This window comes from Hylaeus volcanicus, unplaced genomic scaffold, assembly GCF_026283585.1.
Source record: "Hylaeus volcanicus isolate JK05 unplaced genomic scaffold, UHH_iyHylVolc1.0_haploid 10987, whole genome shotgun sequence".
Lineage (NCBI taxonomy): Eukaryota > Metazoa > Arthropoda > Insecta > Hymenoptera > Colletidae > Hylaeus > Hylaeus volcanicus.
In genome coordinates this window covers 1-10373 of record NW_026532397.1, presented here as the reverse complement: position 1 = coordinate 10373, position 10373 = coordinate 1, and the positions used below count along the sequence as shown (strand labels likewise).

The 10373-nt window shown below is 33.6% G+C and overlaps 4 protein-coding genes across 7 annotated transcripts; 3 read left to right on the top strand and 1 right to left on the bottom strand.

Moving 5' to 3' along the window:
• The first annotated feature begins 393 nt into the window (after positions 1-393).
• Positions 394-5423, top strand: LOC128882341 (tetratricopeptide repeat protein 27). The gene is made up of 9 exons (XM_054133925.1): positions 394-822; positions 900-2307; positions 2419-3274; positions 3354-3420; positions 3499-3831; positions 3911-4084; positions 4146-4298; positions 4374-4535; positions 4631-5423. The coding sequence occupies exons 2-9, from the start codon at positions 2229-2231 to the stop codon at positions 5192-5194; spliced, it is 2388 nt and encodes a 795-aa protein (XP_053989900.1). The 5' UTR covers positions 394-822; positions 900-2228; the 3' UTR covers positions 5195-5423.
• A 152-nt stretch (positions 5424-5575) lies between these two features.
• Positions 5576-6696, top strand: LOC128882345 (3-oxoacyl-[acyl-carrier-protein] reductase FabG-like). Its single transcript, XM_054133931.1, has 3 exons — positions 5576-5980; positions 6051-6252; positions 6362-6696. Exons 1-3 carry the CDS (start codon positions 5664-5666, stop codon positions 6602-6604), a joined length of 762 nt encoding a protein of 253 aa, XP_053989906.1. The 5' UTR covers positions 5576-5663; the 3' UTR covers positions 6605-6696.
• Positions 6697-7194: 498 nt separating this feature from the next.
• On the top strand, positions 7195-9428 carry LOC128882343 (riboflavin kinase-like). Of its 4 annotated transcripts, none has more exons than XM_054133929.1 (6): positions 7195-7351; positions 7528-7671; positions 7752-7872; positions 8591-8739; positions 8835-8937; positions 9029-9428. In XM_054133929.1, the coding sequence occupies exons 3-6, from the start codon at positions 7785-7787 to the stop codon at positions 9130-9132; spliced, it is 444 nt and encodes a 147-aa protein (XP_053989904.1). In that variant the 5' UTR covers positions 7195-7351; positions 7528-7671; positions 7752-7784; the 3' UTR covers positions 9133-9428. The 4 variants fall into 4 exon arrangements, with proteins under 4 accessions (XP_053989904.1, XP_053989905.1, XP_053989903.1 ...); XM_054133927.1 differs by having other exon boundaries at positions 7258-7470; XM_054133930.1 differs by lacking the exon at positions 7528-7671 and having other exon boundaries at positions 7222-7470.
• Positions 9429-9466: 38 nt separating this feature from the next.
• On the bottom strand, positions 9467-10367 carry LOC128882342 (uncharacterized). Its single transcript, XM_054133926.1, has 3 exons — positions 10327-10367; positions 10095-10240; positions 9467-10035 (listed from the first exon to the last, which is right to left on the bottom strand). The coding sequence occupies exons 2-3, from the start codon at positions 10237-10239 to the stop codon at positions 9467-9469; spliced, it is 714 nt and encodes a 237-aa protein (XP_053989901.1). The 5' UTR covers position 10240; positions 10327-10367.
• Positions 10368-10373: the final 6 nt, after the last annotated feature.

The following is a 10373-nucleotide window of genomic DNA, read 5'->3' as shown; positions in this document are numbered from 1 at the left end:
AAATATCGTGTTAATTTGGCATTGGCCTTTTGAAATGGCTACGCCAGCTTAATATACGTTTGTAGGACATTGGTATCGTTGCATAGTTTCCTAGAATGAGTGTAAAAACCGGCAATGGGGGAGTAGCTGAGACGATTCTGAACCATATTTTCCTTTGCAAACATGTCTGATGGTACTTGGTTTTTGAATTATTAACGAAAAACTACAGACCAATCACAGCGCCGGAATAGCGCGAGCTCTGGTGCGACCTGACCATAGCCAGCCAATCCTGACTGGAGCCTATGCTCTCGCGGCTAAGCGCGCGCCACTCAGGACCTGTGATTGGTCTGTAAGTTTTTCGTTAATGATTCAAAAACCAAGTACCATCCAAAATTGTGAATCAGAATCGTCTCAGCTACCCCCCATTTCCGGTTCTTACACTAATTCTGGGACACTCTGTACGCATAAATATTTCTATTAACGAAAACTAGAGTTAACAATGTATGAATGCAATGAGACAAGATTAATTTCGATTTCTAAACTGTTGAATGAATTTTGCTTCCATTCTAACATTACTGGATCGAATTGTAGCGGAGGTAAATTATTACGCGCATGTTTAAATATATCGAAATGGATTCTATATGTATTAAATAATACATAATGGTTTGGATTTTTAGATTAATGCGATCTCAAATGTTAGCAAAGTCTCAACCGAATTTGTTGGACATCGGAAACGACAATGATTCTGACATTTACGACGGTTCGAGTTCGTTACGAAGCGGTACTTCGTCCAACACGTTAAACGAGGACGAAGTAGAGAAAGAAAGCAAAGGGAAGCACAAGGTATACATATATTCTACAACGTATAAAGTATTCTATTATTTGGCGCAATCTTTTAACAGACGTTAAAAAATTTACAGCCTAATCCACGACGCCGAAGCACCCTGATAGCGCAATGGGAGAATTTGATAGCTGCGAAGAAAGAGACTAACGATAACGGCAACGAGATTGATTTGAACGTTTAAAATGTTTCTACATCTTGTAAAAAGTGAGCAACTAATTCACTCCTCGCTTTTGTACCGTTTGTGTTTGTAAGTTGTATTTGAAGCAACTTAAACGGATGGCATAAACGTTAAAAAATGTGCTACGTCAAGCCTTTTATTCTTGAAGCACGCACGTTTCTCGTGTCAACGCGTATCATCGGTTCTATTCATTTACTCGACTCGCGAGTTAATTTATTTAACATTACGAACAATATTTATTCAAGAATGAAAGCATTACCTGATCGATTATACGTTATACTTAGCGTTTTCCTCGTTTAAAGCTTTCAGTATTAAAAAGCTAGCCACGTAAACAAAAAAAATTACTACTTCCTTTGTATGGGTTAAAAATTATACTTAAGTATTGCAAGCATATATTCGATATATCCGCTTGTTATTTGTAATATATCTTTCAGTTATATATTATACATTCACATGTAAACGATTACGGATCCTTAAGGAACTGATTTTAACATGTGGCATATAACAATAACTATGAATTATATAAGCAAAAATATCTATTGTGTACTTAATTAATTGTAAAGAATAGCGATATTTGATTTACTTGTATATGTGATAGTATAGTTAAAAAAATGATAATGATAAAAAACAGTTTATGCAACTTTTATAGAATTAATAAGATACATTTCTCAAAGCATGCCTTTTTCTTTTCCCTAAACAAAATTATATGATAAAAAGTAACAATAATTTAACGTTGTATACGTGCACTTATTTTTAAGTACAACTGCATTTATCAATACCCCTACAATGAACATAACTTAACCTAACTCGATGTACAATGTACTTTATGAAAATATATTATGTGATATAATTTTAATGTGTTATTATGTAATAATAATAATAATAATAACAAATTACATAAAAATCATATCATAATAAAACTGCATTTATCAATATATATATATATAGCTATATACAATGAACATAACCTAACCTATTCCTATACACAATATACTTTATGAAAATATATTGTTTCGCAATATCACTTTAATGTGTTATTATGTAACAGTAATAACAAATTACATAAAAATCCCACAATAATATAAAATCTACTTCGAAAATATGCTTTCTCTATGCGAATAATTACGTATCGACGAACATGAGCGAACCTAACGAACGATGCAAATGATACCAATTGACACCAATGTCGACGTTTTTCCACGTGTTTTCAAGTGACATATAGTAACCATGAATAACTCAGATATAACAAAAATAACAAGCGTGGAAATTGAGATTTTATTATTAAGAAATTTTGTTACTGACGAAGGTAAATAACTGATTTGAAACGATACGAATATATCTACAGATAGTATTAGGTTATATTCTATCGTTTACATTTTCCGAGATTTTCTGTTATCGACAATTTTTTTCGTTTCAGTTTCCGAATTGCCAGTTTGTATAAAAAATATACTAGATGGACGATACGAAGATGTGATAAATAATGAATTCTGTTCGCATTTGATGAAATCATACGACAACGATAACTTTTGCAATTTGATACATACCAGTATAGAGAAAGAAGTTGCCACGCGTAATTCTTGGCTATATGTAGGCGCAGCTTCTTTGCTGTATTTTATTCAATGTAATTGGACAGGACCGCTAGACAACAAAGACATCGAACGTCTGAAAAGTCAAGAAGAGAGAGCGCTTAAAGATTTATCTTTACACGATGAATGCAATACAAACGTCAAGAAGCCAGAGCTTCTTTATTTTTCTAAAATCATATTTTCTAACAAAGTATTACAAAACACTTACGAGAGTTGTATTTGGTGGTTGTTTAGAGCGAATCTTTTGCATCAACATGTATTAAACGAAAATTCTGGTGTGATATTTGACGAGACAGAACAATTGATTACCAAAATCGAGGATCTGTCTTTGTTAAAAGACACCTACTGTAAAACTCTGTTTTATCTTGAAGCTGCGCAATTCTACTTTTATTATAGAAGGATTCAGAACTCAGAAAAATATCTTGAATGCGCTCAGGAAACAGCGAAGTTAAGTTTAAGCCTAGAAGGTGCTCTAGGTAAACGTACAAGATATCAACAGGACGAGAAAGCCCAATTATATTTAAAAACTGATCTAAAAAAAGATCAATTTCATTTTAGACATTGCGAAAATTTACCGAAATCTCTCGACTTGAACGACGACGTTAGATTAGAACGCGTTGAATTTTCAGAAAATATAGAGCATACCCAGTTAGGAACAGTCGAAGAAGCTATTATATTGGCAGAATAGTAAGAATATATTTTAACTTTTTATTAAATTATTCTTAGAAAAAGGAATATAATTTACTACATATTTTACCTTTAATAGCATGCAATTGCAATTGTCGCAACCAAAGGATAAATTAATGGACGAAGAAGTTAAACCATATCTAACTGTACGTATTATTATTATATGAGTATTATTATTATTTCACTCATATAGTATCAATTTACCGAGAATAATTGTTCGATAGGCTGTAATAGATAGTACAAAAAATTGGACTTTAAAAACGACTGCTCTTTATCATCGCTGTTCACTGGAATCTGGTGGCAAAAGAACCGTTGAACGGTCGATGATGCAAATGGAATATTTAATACACGAATTAAAAAATACAAAAGTTTCTGTTGCGCATAAAATGGATATGTTTTTCGCGAGTGGCCTTAAACCTGTTTGGGTCTTAGAACAAACATGGGCGCATTTAATGCTAAGCCTGGGATTGGTAAAAGGAGCTTTAGATGTTTTCTTGAAACTCCAGTTATGGGAAGAAGTAATTGCCTGTTATAATACGCTGGAATTGAAACATAAAGTATGTTTATTAACTTATATTGCTCTCATTTTATATATTCGCAATAGATATTTCATAAGTATTCTATTAATAATCTTAGGCAGCAGAAATAATTCGTCAAGAAATAGCTAAAAAGCCCACAGTTCAGTTGTGGTGTTTACTGGGTGATGCAACTGACGATCCTAATCATTATGAAACAGCATGGAAACTATCTAACGAAAAAAGTAGTCGGGCCCAAAGACATTGGGGACTGTTTTACTTTTCAAAGAAGAACGTGAGTAACCGATGCAACATTCAAATTTATATCAAAAACATAAGGTCGCTTTACTTTTCAGTATAAAGAAGCTATACCACATTTAAAATTATCGGTTGAATTGAATAACATTCAAGAAAACATTTGGATAAGGCTTGGATTTGCAGCTCTGGAAATAGAGGACTGGAAATTGGCTGCAACTGCGTATAAACGTTACTGTGCCTTGGAACCATCGGTTTGTATAACTTTGTAATATTTATAATTTAACATGAAATATTTGGCATTCTAAGACATTAAAGGTTAATGATAGACATTCGAGGCATGGAATAACTTGGCAAAAGCTTATATAAAACTGGGTGATAAAGAGAAAGCTTGGAGATCTCTTCAAGATGCTATAAAATGCAATTATGACCGTTGGCAAGTTTGGGATAATTTAATGATCGTTAGCGTTGACCTAGGACACTTTTCAGAAGTACGTAAATGTAATAGATGAAAAAAGATATTGAAATTCTTTGCTTCAGAGTTCAAACATTTCTAATATTTTGTACGAATTTTGGATTATTACAGGTAATTCGATGTTATCATCGTATTTTGGATCTTAACAATCACCACTTAGACGTGCAAGTTCTCGATATACTAACGCGGGCCATATTAAATAATATAAATGATTCCGATGGGAATCCCTCACAAAAATTGCTTTCGAAAGCTTTAGAGTTATTTGGAAGAATTAGTTCCTCCATACCTAATAATTGCCATATTTGGAGAATGTATGGTCAGCTTACCGCTCTTAAGGAAACGGATATAGATAATGAAAAAGCAGCGCAATACTTGCAGCAAGCACATCGCGCTGCTGTTTCAGATCCCAAATGTTTTCAACAAGAAGAATCGATACAGAATGTATTACAGTTATGTTCTATATTAGCAGAAATGTATTTACGCTGCGCATCTAATTGCGAAATTAAGAAAAAACGAACATTGTTAGCTAGTGCCAAACTGTCTCTCCAAGGAGTAGTAAAGAAAGTTAAAGATCAAGTGTGGAATAACGACGCTGTTCCAACACGCTTGCAAGAAGTTGAAGACTATTTAAATGTTGTAACAAATGAACTAGAAAAAATAAAATTGTCGAATTAAATTTTAAGATGTTTTTCGAATATGTAAAATATAGAAACGTCGTGTATCAAAGTATATGTATATAAAGAAATGAAGTTTCACATCCGCTGGATAGCTATTGTTTCGTTTGAAACTATGTAGCTTCGTCAATGTTAACGATATCGGTATTTAATAAATTTTAACGATATTCTTAAAACGTGAAGCTTGTCGAATATGTAAAATACAAAATCTCGATTCATTGAAGCATCTATATAGACGTAATCCTTTAACGACATCAGCGTTTTGCAACAATTAAATCATATCACGAGGAAGTCTAAAAATTATAGAAATATTATCATACGGTTGATTCATAGTGATAACGTTACTTATGTTGATTCATAGATTTTACCAATATTTCTAATTTTATTTAGTTAAAAAAGGACGAACAAACTTTTTTAAAAATTGTCCTAATAACAGACAATTCGGAAAGTCCATTATACTTTTATTTTAGATGGCATTTGCTGGAAAAGTTGTGTTAATAACAGGAGCTAGCTCTGGTATCGGCGCTGCGACAGCTGTTCATTTTGCCCAACTTGGGGCGTCGTTATTGTTAACAGGTCGTAATTTGGAGAATTTAAAGGCGGTTGCTGAAAAATGCAAACCTAGCAAATCGTTTATCGTAACCGGAGAAATAACTAAAGAAACCGATGTTAAAAATATTATCGAATCTACCATTAAACAGTATGGTAAATTAGATGTTTTGGTCAATAATGCTGGCGTATTGGAACATGGAAGCATAGAGACTACTTCAATGGAGCAATACGATAGGTATAAATTTGTACTTTCTAAACATTCAACTTCTCAAATAATTACATAACAAAAAATGTAAATATCACAGGGTATTCAATGTAAACGTACGTTCTTTATATCATTTAACAATGCTTGCTGTTCCACATATAAGGGAAACTAAAGGTAATATCGTAAACGTGTCGAGCGTTTGCGGATTAAGATCGTTCCCAGAGGTTCTATCGTATTGCATGAGTAAATCAGCTGTCGATCAATTCACAAGATGCACTGCTCTCGAGCTTGCATCGAGACAAGTATACGTTATACATAGAAATCATGAAAAAAAAAAAACAATTTCTAAATCTTTTAGATAAAATAAAAAGTTTTGTGCAAACATTATACTTATTACTTTTCTTTATCTAGGTTCGAGTAAATGCTGTGAACCCTGGCGTTGTAATTACGGATCTTCATAGGAGGAGCGGTATGACGGACGCGGAATTGAAGGAATATTTCGAGAAGAGTAATAAAACCCATGCGCTCGGCAGGACAGGAGATGTTACAGAGGTCGCGAAGGCAATTACATTTTTGGCACACGACGATGCTAGTTTCATAACAGGTGTAACTTTATCCGTCGACGGAGGGAAACATGCGATGTGTCCCCGTTAACTTGTACTCAAAATACGAATCATTGTTATTGTTATATTTATTATTGAAGAACCTGTTATACTTGGAATGTGATACAATATTAAGATTTACCTCAATAACTGGTTATTTGCTTCATTTTTGCAATGTACATCAAAAACGTAAACGTTATACCGACGTCACAAATGCACGTACTACCTTAAAGGTTTAGATTGGTAGAATTGCATTGGTACACTGCATTTTACCAATTAGAAATTCAAACACATTTCGCGCCAAATGTGCATTTGTGACGTCACGACAATTTGGTCTATTGATGATCCGTATTTCGTACGAGACAAAATTCTACGTAAAAATACGTAAGATTCTTTTGATCGTTTGCATGATGAAAGATGCAACTATTATTAATCGATTCGAGAAATCTGTTATACTGAAACTATAACAACATTGCTTTCGGTGATCATATCGTAAAATGCGTCGTCAGTTGAAGATATGATGGCATAGTAAACAGAGCGGGGATAGGTGTTGAACTTCAGATGTTATACACTCTATGTATTAAATCACGGTTTATGATTGTTAGCTCTTCGCATGATCAATTAAAGATTATGTAAGGTACAGAATCGATGTAAGCAACGCAGTTGCGTGTTGCACAGAACTGTTTTTCTTTAATAAATCTGGCGTCGTATAAAAATCGCGAAATTTAGAGGCTGGTATGAAGGGACTGAATACGATCGGGAATATGAGATTATAGACTGAACGAGGGACAAATAATCTGTAAAGAGAATATATTTTGTACAATTATTTGATTATTCAAATATTTGGGCTTTTCTTTGACAAATTAGAAATGATTGTTGTCGACGATGCTATAAAACTAACGTTCAATTCGAACTAAGGTATACGAATACAAGATATAATTTTACGATAACCTTTAATACAAATTCATTTCACAGTAACGGTGTCCCTAAATTCGAGAATTTTGCTTTGTTAAAAAATCGATTGTACGCGGATCTTATCAAATAAAATAAAAAGAAAAAATTTACGCGCCGCATACTATCTTCGCCAATAATAAATCATCGAACACTATCTAAAGAGAAGTACATATGCACATGTGGCCGTCGTACTATCAACATTTTATCTTTAAAGTATATTTCGAGGCATTAATCTTACATTGTAGCTGCAAGTCTGACGTGACGCTAACGACGCTGCTATGTCTGTCAAAAACTTACCGTATTTCGTATCTGGATCTGTGATCAAAGGTTTTGGCAGGGGTTCCAAATCTTTAGGCGTACCAACAGGTAGGTCTCAAAATTGACATTTTCATTAATTAATTACGATATCTCTGAATGAACGAGAAACGATTTGAAATTGATATCGTACCGCGGAAGGTGGTCTACAATCCCACATGAAACGTTCAGGATCATCAGTCCATTGGCTTAATAATAATTTCGTTCTATACGTACAAGCAATTACTATCGCATTCTCGAGAATATCGTAGTTATTGAAAATAAATACCTATATCCATTAGATGAGAGAAAGTCTCGAATCTTTAGCAAGCATGCATTAGTTTGGTGGGAATATATTATGCCTACGTCGGCTGGTTCGCACTCGGTAAAGTATAGTAACGTAACGAACGACTTCGTTATTGTAGCAGGATCAGACCTGGAAAGTAAAGCAATGGGTTAATTCTTACATTTCCAAGAAGAAAGTCACCAGCTCAGCCGCCAATCAAGATAACTGCTCGAAGGAGAAGAGCCTGTGATTGATGCCAAAGCTGGTAACTTTCTCCTCGAAGGAAAGTTAATATATATAGATAGATACTTACTGGCGGGAAAACAAAAATAATTTGGATCGAATGTCGTACTTCCCATCTCGTCTTTCATAATTTATATTACGAGAAATATGCGGGTACTGTAAATTAAAGATTTGTAAATAGAATGTAAAACATTTTAGCGACGTTTGACACTGAAGTTAATGCGTTCTATGTAATCGAGCAACAACCTTAATTGTTCGTAGCAAATCTTGAAGATAAGGTAGTCGATGCGTTACCTGGTGATCTTGACAATGGAGTCTATTATGGATGGGCTTCTTTAAATGGAGAAGTTCATAAGATGGTCGCAAGTATTGGCTGGAATCCGTTTTACAAAAATGAAAAGAAAACGGTGGTATGAATTCAAATATAAAATATGTATTGCGTATAATTCGGTATTTGATGTTTCACGGGTTTAAAGGGTGTTACATTGTCGATAAATTATTGTAGGAAGTCCATTACCTCCATAAATTTGAAAATGATTTTTATGGAAAGCAAATTAAAGTAATTTTCACGGGTTATATACGACCAGAAAAAGATTTTACTTCTGAAGGTAAATAAATAAATAAATAAATATATTTCTATATAAATTGTTTAAAGTTTAATTTACTTTCTTTTATTAAAGTATTATTTTATCATTTCAGTGGATTTAATTAAAGCAATAAATAATGATATCGCTATTGCCGAAGAGAAATTGGAGCAACCGGATATGAATGTTTATAAAAGCGATAAATTCCTACTAGAATAATGCATTTGTATAACAAGTAATATCGAATCGTGTACAGATTAGACTCAAGAATCAATTAAGAGATCGTTCGTAGAACATGAAAATAATATATTGATATCTAACTTGTTAGATTTTCAAATACATTTAGCTAGTTAGGAATATAGATATGTATAAACTGAATCCATGCATTTTATTATCGTGTGACGTAAAAAGCTGTAATTGAACGAAATTATTTGTATTATATTTGTACTGTAGCATTTATACATTTAAAGCTACATTTAAAACTGTACAATGAATAAACATCAAATTATTACATATATATATACATATACCCCTCCCAAAAAATGATTAATGTTCAACTTGTTCCTGGTGATGATGATGACGAAGGTAACGAGGATGATGGAGGAGGTGGCGGTGGTGGTGGTGGCGGTAAAGATACCCAAGGCATATTCATTCTCGTAGGAGGCTGTGGCATTTGTGATTGCCAAGCCATATTGGGATTTCGAAATCTTAAATTCGGGGACACATGTGTGCGATTTTGGAAAGGTAATTGTCCTGGAAGAAGTCGTGGACCTGTATTAAAGGGAATTCTAGGATTCAAAGGCATTGCTGTGCCATCTTCATTGTAGTAGTTATGTGAATTATAAAAATTTTGATTGATATTATTTATATTAGGGTTTGCATATTGCACAGATTGTAACGGAGTTGGGTACATCCCGTATCCATATTGTTCGTTACTTCCTGGATGTAAACCTCTTGGAATGGATGGCCAACTATTTTGATAAGGATGTACCCATAAGTTTTGCAACTGACTTTCAGTCTGCATGGACGAAAATTGTCTCTGACCTCCCCGTGGATATCCTTTTCTATTTTTTTGCGTATTTCTATTCCACGGGTGATTCGATTGCCAACCAGCGGTGGGACCTAAAAATATTATCATATCAGGATCAATTGTACATATTGATTTTGTACAAGACACTTACTCGAAGCACGTTTTCGTTTAGATGGAACGTCTGTTTCATTTGTATTAGTTGTTTGTTTTGCTTTTAATTTTTCATAATAAGCTCGTTCTTCTTCGTCATCGGAAAATTCCAGAGGCTCGTCCGTAGTCGCGTCGATACCTTTCATTCTACAATTGTTATAAATCGTTAAATGTGTTTCATGTTGAGTTTATTAAATATTGGAACAAATTAGGATAACTGTATTTAGACTTACTTTGTTAATTCATGTAAGAAAACCAATGATGTATATTCTGTATTCGG